At 38.2% G+C, this 21851-nt stretch overlaps 1 protein-coding gene across 2 annotated transcripts in view; it reads left to right on the plus strand.

Moving 5' to 3' along the window:
• The window catches only part of FAM118B (family with sequence similarity 118, member B), a 54794-nt gene that overhangs the window by 18625 nt on the left and 14318 nt on the right, over positions 1-21851 (plus strand). For both annotated transcript variants that reach the window (XM_008591080.1, XM_008591081.1), the window contains exons 2-3: positions 7336-7428; positions 11419-11671. In XM_008591080.1, the coding sequence (XP_008589302.1) occupies positions 7343-7428; positions 11419-11671 (339 nt within the window). In that variant the 5' untranslated portion in view covers positions 7336-7342. The remainder of the gene's footprint in view (positions 1-7335; positions 7429-11418; positions 11672-21851) is intronic.

The raw sequence follows: 21851 nt of genomic DNA on the forward strand, positions 1-21851 counted from the left end.
ATTATTTCTTCCTAATGCTGTGTCTGCAAGTTCAGAAACTGCACCAGAGGGTATCAACTGAGATCGTTTGGGTGTGGTAAATCTTCTAGTCCAGGCATTGGCAAACTATGGCCTGTACATCAAAACTAGCCCACTGCCTGTTTTACAAATAAAGTTTTGTAGGAACGCAGCCATAGTCACTTACCTGGATGTTGTCTACATCTGTGTCTGAGTCACAGAACAAAATTTCCCGTGCCTCTTAGACTATCAGTGATATAGATAAAGAGAAATAACCTGCTCCCTGGAACATCATCACCAGGAGTGAGCTGAAAAGGAATAAAAGCTTAGTAAAGAAAAGAAAAGAAAAGAAAAGAAAAAAAGTAGCCTCGTGCTTATTATGAACTTAAAGTGAAGAGGAGAGGAGGATCATTAGTACCGGAAGGGCAGACAAGACATAGGGTGTGGTCGGTCTTCAGAGACAGACTTTGGGCACCGTCTCTCTTCCAAGCTCAGCTAGTTTTACTCATCCCAGGTGAGCTGTTTCCATCCCTGAGGGGCAGTCTCCTCTTACTCCAGTAGCTCGTCTTGTCTGTACCACTTACTTACCAACTTTCTAGTCGCCTAACTTTTCAGGCTACTTTTTAATTAATGTAGTCATTTTTCACTCACCATTACATTGTATCCCATAAAGAATGTGTATTATGACTTAAGTGCACTAATTTCTACCATATGGATTTTTCCAGTGTATTTGTGTGTATTGTGACTTAAGTGTAATAATTTTTACCATACGGGTTTTTCCAGTTTCTTACCTGTAAAAGTTGCTCAGTAGATATTTGTTTGATTGTTAATCTGATTTGGAATTTAAATGGTGCATGTTGTCAGCATTTTGTGGCTACAGCATCTTAACTTAACTTTTGGTGTCTTTTTTGTTTCTTGCTTCTACATAATCCCAATTTGAGTATTTGTTCTTAAATAAAAGAGTCTTCAAAAGACACTTATAATGATAAACATAAAACATAGAAAACCTGGGACTGTTGGCAACTGCCCATTTTCTACTGACATTCAGCCACACTTGAGCGTTTTTAATCATAAAATCTATCAATCTTCATGTCGTCAAAATATGACTCATTTTTTTAAATTTTCAGAACTATTCTTTATTTTCAGTACTATTTAAGTTGGAAATCCTCAAGGAAAAGGGTGAAAATGAGGAATATACTTACTAAACATTTTGATTTTTATTATGACAGGTAAGTCTTCATTAAGACTTGACACATTTCAACTTATAGAGTTATCCTCTATAATAATGGTATCTTCTGTGATCCCCCAGACTTGGAGGAAAAGTACATTTGTACGCAGCACATTATCTATGCTCTGTTGGCATGAAAAGTAAGCCATTGGGGGTATCACCATACATAACTCACACTATTTTAATAGTGGGATTTTAATTTTTAAGGACTCACTAGAACATAAAATCTTGCCCTTAAAGATTTATTTAATTTCATTTTTAGAGAATAACCTGTGTCATTTGTGATGGAATTGTTTGTATGGTCATACTGCTTGATACGCGTGTAAATATTTTTATTAAATTAAATATTTTTAAAGTTTCCTTCCTTAGCAACATGTGTCATTGTTTTCAGGATATATTCTCTCAGAAGCTTTACAGGAGGGAAAGCAGTGACAAAGAAGTTGTCATTCTTTGCACGGTAAAATCATCACCTCCAGTCATCCACTTCTTATTCAAATCAGATTTTAACTTGGATGTTCCATTATTACGTCTTGTGACAGTTTTATTCTCTACACATGATGTGTTACTTTGGCTTTATAATTGAAAATAACTGATACAAACAACATCTGAGCTCTTGAGTTTGGAATACCAGAGTGGTTTATTGGGGGACTTGAATTGAAGGGTTTTCTAGAATTTGGGTTATACCTCTCAGTCATTAAGGTCTTTCAGAAACCCTGCCTCCAATGAGACCATTCTTCTCACATCGTTAAGACGTGGGTCATTTTGGTTGGCAAAATGACAAAGATAAGTGCCATCAACCTGGCATTTTGTCAGTAACTGTGTTAAAGCAAATTTTTAGGGAACGAGTGTGATGCAGATCTTACCTGACAGAAGGTAGAGGGTGTCAGGCACATTTAAGAATAAAAGTAGGAGTTGACTAAGTTATCCACAGAGGGAATAACTTCAAGACTGAGGTACACAGAGGAATCACATCCTGGCCCAGCTAGACATAATTCCTATCTCTGTGTGCACTGGAAGGTGGAAATGGCACGTTTTCTTTATTCACTGATAGGAAAGGCCGCAGTCTACATTGTGGAACTGAATTCATCATCTTACCAAGCAAAATATTTTATTCAATTTGTTCATTGTCAGCAAGCTTGTTGAGTGCCCTTTTGTAGTACCTCATACCGGGTATCTTTTCCTTCCTCCCTCCCCCTGTAGTTGCTACAAAACAGATGTGTTGGAATCAGTCCAAGAGCCACAATTAGAGGGGTTTGGTTTCTTCGCAAGTCAGAGATGACTCTCTTTTTTCCTTCAGAAATGAAGTTAACCCTTTTCTATGTTTATGGTAGAGAAATAAACCATTCTATTTTCCAGTCACTGTTTTATTTTATTTTATTTTTTTTGAATAGAGGGGGAAGAGCTTGCTGAAAATAGAGCTGATCCTTTTAAAACAAGAAAAAGTCAGAGATGACTCTCTTTTTTCCTTCAGAAATGAAGTTAACCCTTTTCTATGTTTATGGTAGAGAGATAAACCATTCTATTTTCCAGTCACTGTTTTATTTTTTGTTTTTTTGAATAGAGGGGGAAGAGCTTGCTGAAAATAGAGCTGATCCTTTTAAAACAAGAAACGTACCACCTTTTCAAGCTAGTCATTTGTAGATCTTTTATTTCCAGGCAAAAATGCTAAAAAACAAAAAAAAATAGAACTTTTCCCTTGATGTATGCCATCTGCCAGTATACCGCAGTGTATTATTATGAGTTCCTTGTGGTGTACCACTTGTTGGAGCTGAAGACTACACGCTGGGAGCACAGGAGAGGCACAAGCTCAGAGTGAGGAATACGGGCTGGGGATGTGTATAAATAGAGAAGAGCTAGATTTTGCTGTCTTTGCTAGCACCAAGATTTCTTTCATGTTTTCAAATCCACAGGTCCTCCAGTATGCACAAACTTAATTTCATTCAGATAATCAATCGCTTTTCTTTTGTCCCTTTTCTGTGTTTCTTACTGGAGCTTTCCTAAAACACTCACCTTGATTTTTCCCTTTTTCATCCTCCACATCTAAGCATTTTATTTCCTGCCATGCTGACCAGTGTCAAGTATAAGTGTTTTATCTCATATGAAGACTTCAGCCTTACAAATTTTGTTAACAGGGTTGCTGTTACTTTTCTCAGAGTTCACCAAGTATCTGACTTTTATTTTGCTATACTTTGTTGGCCTTGAAGGATTTCTCAGTGGCTTAGCAGTAATTGGTGTAATGAAGACACTGCCACAAGTAATTGTCTTTGTTTTCTTGTGGCAGAAAAGCCTTTCCCACTTCTGCTATACATAGCAAGTCCCACTAAAATGAAAATTCATATAGTGATTATGTAAAGAAATTAATGTGTGAACTAGCTGGAGCATGTTAGGAATTATGTGTCAGATTTTCACAGTTAGCTTTGAAGCCCTTTATCAGTAACTGCGTATTATTTAGGATAAATGCTAAAATAGGTTTTTTCTCTGAAAACAGTGCTCTAGAAGGAATAAAATATGGTTTATGCTTACATGCCACTGTGCTATGCATGTGAGATTCTATCAGATGAGGCATCCTTTAGACTGAAGGAAAGATGTTATTCTATTAGAAAACAGGATGAATATATGATGAAATACGATATGGGCACATTGAACTACTTCTCATTCACTTCCTAAACAAGAGAATCCTCAGCATACCAGTCAGGAACTATTGGCCGTATTTAAGTTTCATAAATTATAGTGGATGGGATGTCCCTTCAGAAGTTGACTGTAAAGAAAAGGTATGAACATCAAGAGCTGACCATCTGTCAGAAATAGAATCCAGCAAAAATGATCTTGCATATTTTCCAAGAGAAAATGATAGGACTGATCTAGGGTTCTGGTGGATTAGTGGTGGTGAGTACATAACAAATAGTGTTTGTCAGCAGAAAAAGTCATTTCATTTAGCTTCTGAATTTAGCTGACTGCCATGATAGCCTCAGTGGAGCACCTAGTTATAAAGCGGCTATTAAGGATTACACAGAATTCTTTCAATTAAATCTGCCTTTTATTTTTATTTTTTTAAAAAAGATGACCGGTAAGGGGATCCTAACCCTTGACTTGGTGGTGTCAGCACCACGCTCTCTGAAGTAAGCTAACCGGCCATCCCTATATAGGGATCCGAACCCTCCCAAGGGGTTATCAGCACCTCACTCCCAAGTGAGGCATGGCTGGCCCTAAATCTTCCTTTTAGAATGTAGGTGCTTTCTTTTTTGATAGTTTTGAACTTCAAGTTAAAAAAAAAAAAAAAAAAAAAAAAACCGAAAAACTGATACTTGGAGAATGTTTTTAGTTAGTAATAGAGTAGCAAGGACTCGGGAGGCAGAATTGCCACGATTTGAATCCTGGTGCTACCAGGTATCAACCCTTTTGTGTCTCAGTTTTCTCATCTGTTGTGCCTCATAAAGTTATGGGGATTAAATTCATATTTATAAATAGTTCATGGCACGCGGTAAGCACTGTAAGAGAATTTGTTAAATAAAACTCTGGTTTAGTAAGCTGAATTGAGCATTGAATTCTGAAGATGTTCATCTTCAAAACTTAAACAGTAATTTCCCTCTACATTTTACTTCCATCTCTCTCAACACATTGTGTTTTTTACTTGGGTGTAATTTGTTTACATGATGGGTTTGTGCTGTATGCGGTAGAAGAAATCATTCTTATATCACTGGTTCTTCAACCTAGAGCATAGCCTTTAGAGTAAGAAATGACTTCATGTAAATTAAAACTTCATGAAAATATTTTAATGACATTTAATCCTGACTATTGGTATTAGCAAACTGGGAAGCTGTTAGGCTATAATAAATGATGCATGCACGTGAAGGGAGGGTGGCATAATGGTTTATCTTGTATATATTCTACATTTAACAAAATAGTTGGGACCTAGAAAAATTGTTTGCATTTCATTTAGGTGTTTTCTGTGCAACATGGCATAAGAACCCCTGAAGATTCTGGTTCAGTAATTTTAGATTAGAGCCTAGAAACATATACATTTAAAAAAAAAAATTAATTGACTTTATTTTTAAGAACATGTACTTTTAACATGCATCCCAGATGATTGAGTTAAGGCAGGATTTTTCTGAGTGAAGTGATTCATCTGTGTTCTCCTGAGCCCCAGCTTACTCACCAACATAATCAAAGATTTGACTAGAAAAATGGTCTACTTCTAACTCATTTCTGTGACTTTATGATTCCTATTTTCCTCATGAATATAATATCAAAGAATTCTATTACGTATGATAGAATATGGGGTGAAGAACTGAGCTTCTGTTTACCAGAAAAAATTAATTCTGCAGACTTAAAAGTTTTAATAAAGCTTTCTAATAAATAAGTAAACTTCTAATAGTTATTAGTAATTTGGTTCTTTGTAAATATTGACAATGAACTGTAATAAAACTTTGGTAATATATATTGTCTTCTATATTTTGTGTTTAAAATATTACTGCTTTTTTTTTTTTTTGTCCTTTTTGTGACCAGTAAGGGGATCTTAACCCTTGGCTTGGTGTTGTCAGCACCACGCTCAGCCAGTGAGCCAACCAGCCATCCCTATATGGGATCCGAACCTGTGGCCTTGGTGTTGTCAGCACCACACTCTCCCGAGTGAGCCACAGGCCGGCCCTATACTTCTCATTCTGATCTGTGGTAATTCTCTTCTTCTTTTTGCTAGTTATCTGAGCACCTGAACATAATTAGGCGTTTTTCATAAATCTTTGCTTGATAATACCTTTACCATTTATCACAGTGGCTTAATTTAAAAGTTCACTTCATATTTAGCTAGAGAGACATGCCCCACTGCCTGTGAAGACACATTTGTCTAGCCACAAGGAATGTCTAACAATCAGCAAATTAGTATTAATTGTTCTATTGTTGGCCCAGTGATTTCTTCACCTGAGAGTAAATGGATAATTGGTGGCTGTTGACTCACTTAACCATGGGTTATATTCATCCCCTAAGTCTAACCCCAAATGGGTCTCATGTGGGAGAGTAACAGGTTCTTTCTTAGCTACACAAATTGATGACCAATAATTGACACTCGTTGGCATTGTTATTTTTTTGTTGGGGTTTGGAGGGAGGCATTTAGGAATACAAGCAAGATGGCAATATGGAGCATCAAAGTCCTATAATTTCTTTTTTTTTTTTGTCTTTTTCCGTGTCCGGCAACGGATCGCAACCCTCAGTGTTACCCCCGGTCCTATAATTTCAAGGTTACTTCTTTCAGACAAATTTAATTCCTTAAGTTTGGAATGCTCATTAATTAATGAATTTCTGTTCTTTTTTTGGTGGGGGGCTGGGGAGGAGGGTAGCTGACCAGGATGGGGATCTGAACCCCTGACCTTGGGGTTATAAGGCTGTGCTCTAACCAAGTGAGCTAACCAGCCAGCTAATTAATGAATTTCTGTTAAGCAGGTGTATTAATTAGTCCATTTCTGTTGCTTATAACAAAAATACCTGGAACTGGATATTTTATAAGAAAACAAGGGCCGGCCCGGTGGCGCACTGGATAGTGCGCCGCTTGGGAAGCGCGGCGGCGCTCCCGCCCGAGGGTTCGGATCCCACATGCAGACCGGTTCCCGCTCACTGGCTGAGCGAGGCGCGGGAGCAACACCGAGGGTTGCGATCCCGTTGCCGGACACGGAAAAAGACAAAAAGACAAAAAAAAAAAAAATGCTTACAGTTTTGGAGGCTGGAAAGTCCAAAGTCTAGAGAACACATCTGGTGAAGGCCTTGGTGGTATCAATAGTAACCCAGGGGTCTCACATGGCCAAAATGGCAGAGCAGAGAGAGGGAGATAGCTTCTCATGTGCTGTCCTTTTAAAGGCCTCAGAATCACACCCAAGATCACCATTAAACCATCAAGGCCTCTTAAAGGGCCCACCTTTCAATTACCACAATAGAATTTCCCACCCTCAGCAGTTACAAAGGGGACTAAGTTTTGGGGGGACATTCAATCCAGGGCAGCAGGGAACACGTCTAAAACACCTTTAAGGGTATACGGCTTATTAAAACTTTAATGTATGTGCTATTTTGAATGATAATCTTTACAGATCTAATTGTGGTCCATGGTGTTTAATCTATTTTAGAAACTGGATGGCTTCTACAGGGAGCCAGGCCTCTGATATAGACGAGATTTTTGGATTCTTCAGTGATGGCGCACCCCCCACCAAAAAGCCAAGGTAAATAAGAGAAGGGAATCAGAAACAGAATAAATTACCGTTAGTGGGAGATAAAGAAAAATAACACATTTACCTGTGTTCCACTTGTTTTCACTGATCAATATTGTCCTTAGTTTTAAAAATTATTTTTATTTTGGATTTAATTTTAATTTTAATTTTTTTATTTTTTATTTTCCTTTTTTTTGTCTTTTTTCGTGACCGGTAACGGGATCGCAGCCCTCAGTGTCGCGCCCGTACTGCGACCGGCAACGGGATCACAACCCTCAGTGTCACGCCCGCACCGTGCTCAACCAGTGAGCAGACCGGTCTCTATATGGGATCCGAACCCTCGGTGGGAGCGCCGTCGCACTCCCAAGCGCCGCACTCTACCGAGTGCGCCATCGGGCCGGCCCTTAATTTTTATTTTTTATCAAGGTGATACACGTGCGCAGTTTTAAAAGTTAGTACTTCAAGGCTCATAATGTGTCACCCATCCTCAAAGACAATCACTTTCAACTTTTTTATCTGTTTATTCTAATGTTGACATCCATATTTTAAAATACCATATTTGTACTGCTCCTTTTTGGTTTTATTTATTTCCAGTTATGGAAGATAAAGATTTGGTTTGCTCTCATGGCTTCTCCCCCCATATCGCCACCCTGCACACTCCCCATGTCCTCCCAATGTGTTTATATGACAGTGTTTAGTTCAGTTTTTAGTATTTACATTATTATGACTATATAAATAGTATTCATAGCTGAGCCTGAATAATGTATCATATTCCCTTTATTGACCAGTTTTTTTCTCTATATTGTTCAAGGTTGTTTCATTGTTTTGTTTGCCTTGTTTTCTATGTGCCTTTCAATTTATCCTCAAGTGCTGTGACAGAAGAATAAATCTCATAGATATGCTGAAACACATCAGTAACTTGCTGGTTTAATTTGTTTCACGGATTCTTCCCTCGACTCTATTTCACTTGATAGTTGTTCTCCAGGCCTGCTGCTTTGCTGGTATTTGCCATTTCCCTTTCTCTCAGAGAGTTCCCTTTATGTCTCTTCTGTACTGGATCCTCTGTTTCCTGGATCTCATGTTGTCTTTCTTGGTGTACTCCTTTATTTTGCTGAAGCATATCCTCGTGTAGCTTCTTTAGTGAGGATCCATAGGAGAAAATGTTTTGGAGACATTTGAAATCGTCTTCATCATACTCTTAAATTGATTAGGTGGTTTGGCTGAGTATAGACTGTTAGGTGGGAAAAATTTTTTTTTTAGCCTTTTGAAGGTATCACTCATTTCCTGCTAATGTCTAAGTATTCCTGCCAAAGAAACCACTCTATTCTTATTCCCAGTCCTTTGTATTATATGACCTCTTTTTCTTATCTCATTAAAAACCTCTAAGGATCATTGCTTTATTTTCAGTAACGTGAAATTTCACAGGATATATCTTCATATGAATCTAGACACTGGATGGTTCTTTCAAACCAGCTACTAGTAACTTCACTTTGGAGAAATTTTCTTGTGTTACTTCTTATTTGATACTTTCTATTATAATTTTTTGTCTCTTCTGTCTTGTAGAACTTTCACTATTCAGATGTTAGACCTTCTTATTCTCTAATTTTCTTACATTTTTCTATCTCTTGCTTTTTAAATTCTACTCTAAAGGCTCTCTGTTTTGTCTTGGGGATTTTTCACTTATATTTTTAATTTCCAATCTCTTTTTTTGCCTATTTCTTTTTTATAGTACTCTGTGTGTCATAGTTGTCGTTTTTTTAAATCTATATAAGTATATCATTGTTTTCTTTTAGATTTTTCTTCTCTTTCCTGTATTTTCTCGTTTCCTCCAAATTCCTTTCTACCTGATAGTTTGTTTTGGTGTAACTCTAGTGTTGGGGGGGGTTCTCACATGTAAGGTGCCCCTTGTTTGTCTGCTCATATTTAAGAGAAAGCACTAGAAAGCCAATTGGACAGTCTGTGTGTGTGTATGGGGCTTGATTGCAGGTATAAAGCATGGACCAGGCTCTACAGTTGAGGAACTCCCATGTGTTAGAATCTGTGGGTTTTTTCTCTCATACTGGTTATTTTCCCCAAAGAGGACTCCTCCTGTCTCCTGACTGGATGGGGTTTAGGCTTAAGGTTGAGTCCCGGTGTCTAGGAGGCTCTTCCCCTGGGAAGGAGGTTGGGGGAAGTCTTATAATTAATATACAGAGTTTTAGTTAACCCCACCCCTCAGCTGTGCACTATGTTCTCTAATATGGAGTCCTCTGGTTCATTCATTCCAGAAGGCTAGCCTCCCATCTTAGAGTTCTGACTGCTTCCAATACAGATGTGCAATAGACTCTCCTATTTTAGTCCCACCTGCCCCTCTGCCTTCACATGTACCTGAGCAGTCCTGAGGTTCTACAAAGGGAATTGGCTTTTATGTTACAACTTCTAAACTTTTGTTGCCATCTGACCTTTGTTGTCTACTGCTTTCTTTTCCTATCCTACTTTTTATATGTGTATGCCTTCTTTAAAAAAAAAAAAAAAGACTAGTATTTAGTGGTTTTAGGAAGTACCAGAAATAAAGCACAGCTGTTAATTTTTTCCTTTTTAATTGGAAGTCTTAATTAGGAAAATAATGACTCAAATCTGTACATGGTATGGTAAAAAATTCAAATAGTACATCAGTTTAAAGTGAAAAGTAAAAGTCTTTGTTCTCCCCAATCCCCAGTTAACCGCAATTGACAGTTCCTTTGAATCCTCCTAGAAATATTCTGTGTGTATATGTTTGTGTATGTGTTTTTGTGTATGCATCACTATCTTGATTCTTCTGAACTGAAACTCATTTTTCATCATTTGCTTCTAATGTCTATTATTAGTCTTTTCCAGTCAACTAAACTTTTGAGATCGGGGATTCCATTTTGTTCATAGATACAACACTAGTGCTTATCACAGTGTTCGGTACTTACAGGTTTTTCATGTTTATTAAATGGTGAAATTCAGGACCTGGGAATAGGGAAGGCAATTCTAGAGGTTGTTTTCCCAGAACCAGCTTTCTCAATGTTTAAAGTTATTGTTCCATTTTTGTGTTATGCCAAAATGCTGATCCTGTTTCTGTTTATTTTATTATTTGGACAAAAGGTTGGGAAAGGCAATTTCTTAAGGAAAAAAAGCATGCCATCAGCAAAAATTGAAGTGAAGGAACATATGTTAGACAGAGATTTTATTATTGTCTCCAGAATGGAAGGGCAGTGGGAAATAAAAACTTGTATCCATGCTGTCTCACATATGAGCTTTAAGAACAGAACTCTGTGCGTATTATGGTAAGAAAGGAATGTTTTTCGCTTTTTGTCATAACCATTGAATAGTTATTTATTTAGGTGTGTAATGCTCCTCCTGTGTTTTCAGAATTCTGTGTTGGACACATTTTTTTTTTTTCTTTTCTGTTTTTTTTTTTGCCTGAGAATATCTAGAACAAAACCAAGGGCAGATTTGTTAGTTACTATATTTGACTATGTCATGCTCGATTTTATCTTAATGATATTTACAGAATTTGGGATTAAATTTTTTACTGACTCTCATCTCTCCTGTTTTATATTTCTAAACAATAGAAACAAGTTTTATGGGGTTCTTTTCTTTCTTTCTGGAATATAAATCAAACATTCTTTTGAAATTTAATATTGGTTTAAAATATAATTTAGATGGCAGAACTCAGCTGAGCGTAATATATTTGGGCTTTTTTGTAACATTAATGGGTTTTCTTAGATTGAGAGGACCATAAGGGAGAAAATTGATTTTAAGATCGGTTTTTAGGATTCCTGAAGTAGCTCTATTACTTTGCTTTTCAGCAAGCACTGGCACAGTATTCTGGTCTTTTTGATTAAGCTCCTTTGGAGAAGTGTCAGAAACTGGTATTCGTCATCTTTGTAACTATAAAAGTTACAGGTGAAAACCGTGGCTTTAGTCAGATCGTCTTCCCAGTATGCCTCCTATCTGTTGAATGTTGGGATCTTCTCATTCGTTTTACTTTTTCAGGAAGCTCCTTCCAAGCTTAAAGACTAAGAAACCCCGAGAACTTGTGTTGGTGATTGGAACAGGCGTTAGTGCTGCAGTTGCACCTCAGGTTCCAGCCCTCAAGTCCTGGAAGGGGCTAATTCAGGCCTTAGTGAATGCTGCCATTGATTTTGATCTTCTAGAAGATGAGGAGAGCAAAAAATTTCAGAAATGTCTCCATGAAAACAAGAACCTTGTCCATGTTGGTCATGACCTTATCCAGAAACTCTCTCCTGTGAGTACCCTCCTATGCCATGGTGTTTGAAATTTCCTAAAACCGTGACTAGCATACTGAATGTAATAGGGGTATTTGCATAACATTCGGCTCCTCTGAAAAATGGCTGTTTATGGGCCCTCTTCAGGTTAATTATCTTGACCTTATTTCACTGTGTGTTTATTTGTGTGTGTGTGTTGATGATGATGTTGAGATATTTATATGTACAAAAATAAGAGTACTGTCCCATTATTGCTGTGTTTTCAATTTACTTTTTCTGTATTTGCTAATGTAAAAGCTGTGTTCCCTGGCATCTATGCCTGTCAGGAAACTTTAGAAAGATCAGAGATACTTTTTATCATTGCATGGATGAATCAAAATCAGTTTTTAATGTTCTTTTTAAAAATAATTCAAAATATGCATAAGGAATTTTGTCTTTTATCAAACTGAGTTGGATAAAGAGCCTCTTTGTCTTGCTTTTTCTTAAAAATCAGGATTCACTTGAGCTATATTTGGAAATTATAGAATAGCCAAAGCATGTTCTAAATCTTAAATCCAAGTGCACCTTGGAAAAAATATAACTTACTCTTTTAAAAGTTAGCTAATTGGGCTGGCCAGTTAGCTCAGTTGGTTAGAGCGTGGTGTCAGTAACACCAGGGTCAAGGGTTCAGATCCCCATACCAGCCAGCCACCAAAAAAAATCCCCAAAAATTAAAAAACAACAAAAAAAAAGCTAGCTATGATGATTTTCTCCCCAGGATCTAGTCCTATAGGAAAGAAGTGTCACTAAGAGTTAGCCTAAAAGACTGGCATTTAAAAGTAAATTCCTGTTGGTTCATGACTCATTGCATAACCTAGGGCTTTTCACTTTCTCTTTTTATTTCCTTGTCCTTGATTGGGATAAATTGATACTAACCAAGAACAAGGTAAAGATTTAATAAGTTTTAAAAAGCTCATGGGACGTCCACCTCATACCATATACAAAATTAACTAAAAATGGATCAAAGACCTAAATATCAGAGGTAAAACTATAAAACTTTAAGAAGAAAATATAGGTTTAAAACTTCATGTCCTGTCTTCACTCGTAAGTGGGAGCTAAGAGAGAAAAAAGGAAGGAAAGAAAGACCACAGTGGTGTGTTGGACTTGCAGAGGGAGAGAGCATACCTAGCGTTGTGGAGTGGGGTGGAAGAGGGGGAGGGAAGTCAAAGATTAGTTGGGTGGGGGACATGGGGAATAATTGGAATTTGTGGTAATGGGAATGCTGATAGTATTGATCTGGCCATCACATCTTGGGCACAAGTGGTGATGGTCAGCTTTGTACCCTATGAATATACATAATCAATTAAAAAAAAAACAACAAGAAACCTTCATGACTTTGGGTCTGTCAGTGGTTTTTTTTTTTTTTTGACATGAAACTAAAAGCACAAGCAACCATAGAAAAAAATAGATATACTGGACTTATCTCAAGTTAAAAACTGTTAAGCTCAGAGAACATTATCAAGAAAGTGAAAAGAAAAAAAAGAAGAAAAGACAGCCCCCAGAATGGGAGAAAATATTAGCATATCACATATGTAAGTGTATAGTACCTAGCATATGTAAGAAACTATTATAACTTAACAGTAAGAAGGCAAATAATCTAGTTTTAAAATGACAATGGTTTTTTTTTTTTTTTTTTTTTTTAAAAGATGACCGGTAAGGGGATCTTAACCCTTGGCTTGGTGTTGTCAGCACCACACTCAGCCAGTGAGCGAACTGGTCATCCCTATATAGGATCCGAACCCGTGGCCTTGGTGTTATCAGCACCACACTCTCCCGAGTGAGCCACGGGCCGGCCCATGACAATGGTTTTGAATAGACATTTTTTCAGGGAAGATACACCGATGGCCAATAAGCATATGAAAAGATGTTCAACATCATTAGTGATTACGGAAATGCAAATCAAACCATGAGATACCACTTTACGCCCACTAGGATGACTAGAATCAAAAAGACAATAACAAGGGCCAGTCCGTGGCTCACTTGGGAGAGTGTGGTGCTGATAACACCAAAGCCACGGGTTTGGATCCCTATATAGGAATGGCCTGTTAACTCCCTTCGGAGAGCGTGGTGCTGACACCACCAAGTCAAGAGTTAAGATCCCCTTACCGGTCATCTTTAAAAGAAAAGAAAAGACAATAACAGCCCACAACCAGGCACACCACCAGTGCCTTGGGGCCCCACCCGGGGACCCAGGGCATCAAGCCAGACATCCCCCCACAACTAGGCACACTGCCAGCACCAGGAAGCATGCCAAAAACATCACTTCCATGTGGGTGGACCACCACAGTCACCACAGTAACCACAGCTGCCACAAAAGTGGCTAGACATCACAACCACCATGCAGCTGGTCCACCAGCCACTGGAGTACACTGACACAAGGAGAGTCACCAGCAGAGACCAAAGAAAAGAAAAAGATGTCTCTCTCCGCAAAGCCCATTCCAGAGTGACAGAAGAAGCATCTGCTCTATGATAATATTGGGGGACCTGAACACACCTCTCAGCACTGGACAGATCATCTAGGCAACAAATCAACAGAGTAATCATTACTCTTTCAGAGGGAGAGAAGAAATCTAGAGTTATCAGTGATGGGAGTGGGGAGGGAAAGGGGGATATGGAGAGATTGGACAAGGGGCATAAAGAATAAGTACAATTTGTAACAATATACATACTAGTAATATTGATTTGATCAGCATATGTCAACATTGAATCCCAAAAACATATAATCAGTTATGATTCAATAAAATAAATGTCAAGACAAAAAAAAACCCGATAACAAGTGTTGGTGAGATGTGAAGGTATTAGAACCCTCATACACTGTTCATAGGAATGTAAAGTGGTGCAGCTGCCTTGGAAAACCATTCCTCAGTAAGTTAACAGATTACCATATGACCTAGCAATTCCACCCTTAGGTATACACCAAAGAGAATTGAAACCAAGTTTAGGTAAGAACTGTACACAAATGTTCGTAGCAGCAGTATTCATAATAGCCAAAAAGTAGAAACAACCCAAATGTCCATCAGCTCATAAATGGATTAGTAAAATGTGGTGTATCCATACAATGTTATTCAGCCATGAAGAGGAATGAAGTACCAATACATACTACAACATTGATGAACCTTCAAAATATTATGCTAAGTAAAAGAAGGCAGACACAAAAGGCCATATATTGTATGATTCCATTCATATAAAATATCCAGGATAGGAAAATCCATAGAGACAGAAAGTAGTTGCCAGGGCTGCAGGGAAAGGAAAATGGGGAATAACTGCTAATGGAATAGGATTTCCTTTTAGGGTAATAAAAATGTTCTAGAATTAGGTAGTGGTGGTGGTTGCACCTTGTGAATATACTAAAAACCAGTGAATTACGCATTTTAAAAGTGAATTTTATGATACACAGATTATACACAATTATACTCAATGTATGCAACCATATTTTAATTGAAGGTGCTAATAACATTTTAAAATTTCTTCTTAAATTTAAAAATTATTTCAAAACTACTGCAAAAAATAGAAGGAGAAGGAATGCTTCCAAGTCATTTTATGAGGCCAATATTTTACTGATAACCAAAACCAGACTAAAGGATATCACAAGAAAAGAAAACTACATATAAAAAGAAACATGACCAAGTGAGAATTTTCCTAGGAATGTAAGGTTGATTTAACAACTGAATATCAACGTAATACATCCTATCAATAGAAGAAAGGACAAAAACCACATGATTATCTCAGTAGATGCAGTAAAAGCATTTAAAAAAAAAAACACTCAACAAACTAAGAATAGAAGGAAACTGCCTCAACGTGATAAAAGCTATGTATAAAAAAAGTCATAGCTGACTTCTGGTCAAGATGGTGGAATAGACGGTCTCCAGTGTCACTCTCTTCCACAAATCAACTCATTTACAATATTAAAAAACAACAACAGCCAAGCTTGGGCTGCTAGAGCTCAGGGGAAGAGGAGGAGAGACCGATGGAGTACATAAAGGTGGGAGAAGCCACGATGAGAGACAGAAAAACTGCTCCGGCCATTTCGAATCCTGGCTGTTTCCAGGCTGGAGCTGCTGAGTGTGCAGAACAGGAGCTGGCAAAAGCTGCAGCTGTGCCCTTCACATGAAGTTGCTTGGAGGCGGCAGGGGAGAATAGGGCCTCCAGGCCAGCAATACCACTAATAGGGCTCCTATGGACCCACATAGGACTGAGGAGCCACAACAAATGGAAAAAAAGGAGCCATTCAGAGACCAGAGGGTGATTGCAAGGGATGAGAGCAAGGCTCATCCCATGGGAAGTGTTTGGAGCATGGGTGGTGGAGGAGACAGGCCCACCAGGAGAACACTGGGACACAGCAAGGACAGCTGATCTGCCCCCAATCAGTGTAGGACCACTCAGAGGAGACTGGTCAGGAATATAGAATTGCATGGGGTGCAGTTTGAGGAAAAGACTCAAGCCCAGACCAGTGTTTCTACACAACCCAGGTGCATCAGATTCCACTAAACCCGGAAGTACCTATAAAGTCTACCATTAAATCTTGAGCTGCACAAAAAGCCTTCCCCAGGGAATCAGCAGCAAAGCAGCAATTTAGCTTTTTACTGGTCCCCACAGAAAGTTCCCCCACTTTAGAAGTAAGCAAAGGACAAAAAATTAGTTCCAGTGCAGAGTTAAAGTGGTGGGAACAGCAAATAATCAAACACAGAACTGAAAGAAAAAACAGAGTACCCATTGGGGCCTGCCAGGGGTCCTGAGGTCTGAAGCCAGGGTCTGGACCCTCTGCCTACAACCAGACACACCGCCAACGCCACAGGTTCCACCCAGGGTCCTGAGGCATGGAGTTGGGGAACTGGACCTCCCACCCACAACCAGGTATACCGCCAGTGCCAAGGGGCCCTCTGGGGTCCTGAGGTATGGAGCCAGGGACCGGATCCCTGCCCACAACCAGACACACCGCCAGGGCCACAGGACCCACCTGGGGTCCAAAGGTATGGAGCCAGGGATTGGACCCTCTTCCCACAACCAGGCACACGACCAGAGCCACGGGGCCCACTTGGGGTCCTAAGGCATGGAGCAAGGAGCCACCAGCAACTAGGTAAGGAGCATGCCAAAAACATCACCTCCTCTATGTGGGTGGCCCACCACAGCCACCACAATAACCATGGCTGCCATGAAAGCAGCTAGAAGCCACAGCCGCCATGCAGATGGTCTGCCAGCCACCGGAGTACATTGACACAAGGAGAGTCACCAGCAGAGACCAAGGAAAAGAATAGGATGTCCCTCTCCACAAAGCCCATTCCAGAGAGAGAGAAGAAGCATCTGCTCTACAATAATATTGGGGGACCTGAACACACCTCTCAGCACTGGACAGATCATCTAGGCAACAAAGGCAACAAATCCATTGACACAAGGAGAGTCACCAGCAGAGACCAAGGAAAAGAATAGGATGTCCCTCTCCACAAAGCCCATTCCAGAGAGAGAGAAGAAGCATCTGCTCTACAATAATATTGGGGGACCTGAACACACCTCTCAGCACTGGACAGATCATCTAGGCAACAAATCAACAGAGTAACCATTACTCTTTCAGAAGGAGAGAAGAAATCTAGGGTTATTAGAGGTGGGAATGGGGAGGGAAAGGGGGATAGGGAGAGATTGGATAAAGGGCATAAAAAATAAGTACGATTTGTAACAATATATATGCAAGTAATACTGATTTGATCAACATATTTCAACTTGAACCCCCAAAATATCTATAATCAATTATGATTCAATAAAAATTTTTAAAAAAGTCATAAATAACATATTTAATGGTAAAAGATTGGATGCTTCCTCCTAATATCAAGAACAAGACAAGGCTGTTTGCTCTCTCCACTTCTATTCAACATTGTACTGGAGGTTCTAGCCAGGACAATTAAGAAAAAGAAATAAAAGGCATCCATTTTAAAAAGGAAGAAGTAAACTGTCTCTGTTTACAGATGAGACGTGATCTTGCCTACAGAAAATCCAAAGGAATCCACTATTAGAACTAATAAACAAGTGAGCAAGGTCGGAGGATACAAAATACAAAAAAATCAGTAGTATTTTTATACACTTACAGTGAACAATCCAAAAATGAAATTAAGAAAACAGTTCCACTTATCATCACATCAAAAATAAATAATTAGGAATAAACTTAACAAAAGAAATGCAAAACTTATACTTTGAAAATTGCAAAAGAAAGTAAAGATGATCTAAATAAATGGAAAGACATCCCACGTTCATGATCACAAGACTTAATATTGTTAAGATGGCAAGACTCCCTAAATTGATCAACAGATTTAACACAATCCCTATCAGAATCCCAGATAGTGTGTTTGTAAAAATTGACAAGCTTATTCTAAAATTCATATGGAGTTTCTAGGAACCCAGAATAGCCAAAACAATCTTGGGAAAGAACAAAGTAGTAGGATTCACACTTCCTAATTTCAAAACTCACTACAAAGCAACAGTAATACAGACAGCATGGCACTGGCACAAGGGTAGACATGTACCTCAGTGGAATAGAATTTAAAGTCCATAAGTAAAACCACGTGTCTGTGGTCAACTGATTTTCAACAAGGATTTTCAAGACATTCAATGGGAAAAGGAATAGCCTTTGCAACAAATGGTGCTGGGACAACTGGAGAGCCGTGTGTAAAAGAATGAAGTTGGCCCCTTACATCACATCATGTGTAAAGGATGACTCAAAAGGCCAAAGTCTTAAATGTAAGAGCTAAAACAATAAAACTCTTAGAAGAAAAGATAGATGTAAATCTTCATGACCTCAGATTGGGCAAAGGATTCTTAGATGTGACACCAAATGCAAAAGCAACAAAAGAAAAATGGATAAACTGGACATGATCAAAATTGGAAACATGCTTTAATGGATGCCATCAAAAAAGTGAAAAGACACCCTAGCTAGCTACAAAAACAAAGTGAAAAGACAACCCAAAGAATGTAAGAAAATATTTGCAAATCATATATCTGATAAGGATCTAGTGTACAAAATATATAAAGAACTGTTACAACTCAATAAAACAGTCCATTTAAAACAAGGGCAAAGGATCTGGCAAAATAGATATTTCTCCAAGGAAATATGCAAACGGCCAATAAGCCCATGAAAAGATCCTTGACATCGTTAGAAAAATGCAAATCAAAACCACACAAGATACTACTTCACACCCACTAGGATGGCTAGAATCAAAAAGTCACATAGTATGTGTTGGTGAAGATGTGGGGAAATGGGAACCCTAATGCCGCTGGGAATGTGAAATGGTGCAGCCTTTGTGGACAGCTGTCTGGCATTTCCTCAAGTGATTAAATATAGTTACCTTATGATTCAACAATTCCACTTCTAGATGTATACTCAAGAGTAATGAAGATATGTCCACACAAAAACATGTAAACAAATGGGTTATAGTATTATAATATCTAAAAGGTGGAAATAACCCAAACATCCATGAATGAGCAAATGAATAACAAAATGTGGCATGTATTCATGCAATGGAATATTATTCAGCCATAAAAAGTAGTGAAATACTAATACATGTTACAGCGTGGATGAATATTCAACATTATACTGAGTAAGCCAGTCACAGGAGACTACATGTTATATTAGCCCATTCATACAAATTGTCCAGAATAGGGAAATGTGTAGAAACAGAAAATAAATTGGTAGTTGCCTATGGCTGGAGGGAGATACGGGGCAAGAGGGTGATAATCAGAGGGTGAGGGGTTTCTTTTTGAGGTAATGAAAATGTTCTAAAATTGACAGTGGAGATGGAGATGGATGCACATAGCTGTGAATCTATAAATAACCATTGACTTGTACACTTCAAATAGGTGAATTTATGGTGTATGAATTATATCTTAAAGCTGCTAAAAATAAAGATAAAAGATTGAAAAAGGTACACTATTCAAACACTAATGAAAAAGAAGTTAGAGTGGCTGTATTAATATATGAAGACGTATATACTTCAGAGCAAAGAGGAAAGGAAACATAATATTTTTAAATGTCCAAAAAAATTATAAAATTGTTGTATTAAGAGATAACTTAAGAATATACATCCAGGGCTGACCAGTTAGCTTACTAGGTTAAAGCATGGTGCTGATAACACCAAGGTCAGGGGTTTTGATCCCCATTCCAGCCCGTGGCCAAAAATAAAGAATATACATCCAGAAGCCACAGGAAAAAAGTATTTAAAAGATGTGTTAGCCAGTTAATTAATTTTAAAATCTGATTTTTCTGGTAAAAAGGAAAAGAAACAGCTTATGGGGAAGAAGAGTACTATATTAGTCCAGAAAGTCTAATGCGTGGATGAAGAAGTTCTCTTAAGGTAGGACCTGCTGGGTGCCATGATGCCCTATTACCTTGGCTGTAGCCCTCACTAGTCCATTTAAATGGTCTTCTAAGTAAAGAAAGCATGATTTTGCTAGTTGGATTGGTTGTGACTGAAAGTAATGAGAGAGTTTAAAGTCAGTTTCAATAAATGCATATAATATAACAAACTGGAGTCATTATCTGTGGACAAAGATTTATTATTAACCTTAAAGTACAGTTATTGATTAGTGTTCCAATAAAGTAGTCATTATCAAATATTCTGGTCTCAAGACTCCCTTACACTCTTGAGGACCCCAAACAGCTTTTGAGTTATATCAATATTCGCTGTATTAATATTCACTGTATTAAAACCAAACATTTTCTAAATAGTTATTTTAAAATAATAAATTCACTATATATTAACATTAAGTAACATTTTATGAAAAATAATTGTTTTCCAAAATAAAAATAAATTAGTAAGAACAACAGTATTGTTTCACATTTTTGCCAATCTCTCTAACATGGCTTAATAGAAAACAGCTGGATTCTCATATCTGCTTTCTATAGTCTGTTGGTGTGTTGTTTTGGTTCAAGTATATGAAGAAAGTCTGATCTCACACAAATATGTAGTTGGAAAAGTGAGAAGTATTTTAATCATCTTTTCAGATAATTGTAGATGTTCTTTATTGATACTACACCAAAAACTCAGTAAGTGGTAGATTCCTAAATGTGAATAGCAATATGGAATCAGAAATCATAATAAGTATCGGGCCGGCCCGTGGCTCACTTGGGAGAGTGCGGTGCTGATAACACCAAGGCCCCGGGTTCGGATCCCGTATAGGGATGGCCGGTTGGCTCGCTGGCTGAGCGTGGTGCTGACAACACCAAGTCAAGGGTTTAGATCCCCTTACCGGTCATCTTTTAAAAAAAAAAAAAGAAAAGAAATCATAATAAGTATCAATGAACTTTCATACTATGTTACATTAAAATCCATCTCGGATTTAGAGTGAACCTTTTACCCATGGTTGATTTTGTGACTGGTCATTTGGGAAACACTGGTTCCAGATGTTGATACATTTCACTACACAATTAAAAAAACTGCATTCATGAATATCACTACCAGTCTCAACAGAAGAGTATTTGGAAACTGTTAAGTTCATGGTGGCAAATAAATGTTTTCTAAACATCTGATTTTTGCTTGAAAGCTCAGATTTTATCCTTGGCAACAGTGGCAGCAGTCATCAGTTCTTTTCCTTGAAATGACAGACTCACTTCATTCATTATTGAGAAGATGCCTGAGAATACCCAAATCTGAATATCCTTAGTTTGTCGGTCATTTTTTTCAAGTAAAAATGGTGTTTGCAGTACAAGGGTAGCTAGTTCAGCTTACAACTCAAATAATCACTCAAGTAATTTGCATGAGACAATTATTGTACTCGAGTATTCAGCAGAAGTGTTTTGTGCTTATTTCCTCTCAGAATATTAAAAGGATATGTAGTCAAGGGTCAAGATTTAATACAACTAGGGCCAGCCCGGTGGCGCACTGGATAGTGTGCCGCTTGGGAAGCACGGCGGCGCTCCCGTCCGAGGGTTCGGATCCCACATACAGACCAGTTCCCGCTCACTGGCTGAGCGAGGCGCGGGAGCAACACCGAGGGTTGCAATCCCGTTGCCGGTCCCCGGTCCGGTACGGGGGCAACACTGAGGGTTGCGATCCGTTGCCGGACACGGAAAAAGACAAAAAAAAAAAAAAAGATTTAATACAACTAGTAATTTTTACTGCTTTATTAAGGACATTCTTAAGTGAAACTGGCATTTTTTTTTTTTTTTTTTTTTTTTTT

Source organism: Galeopterus variegatus, unplaced genomic scaffold (assembly GCF_000696425.1).
Source record: "Galeopterus variegatus unplaced genomic scaffold, G_variegatus-3.0.2 Scaffold6617, whole genome shotgun sequence".
NCBI classification, from domain to species: Eukaryota; Metazoa; Chordata; class Mammalia; order Dermoptera; family Cynocephalidae; genus Galeopterus; species Galeopterus variegatus.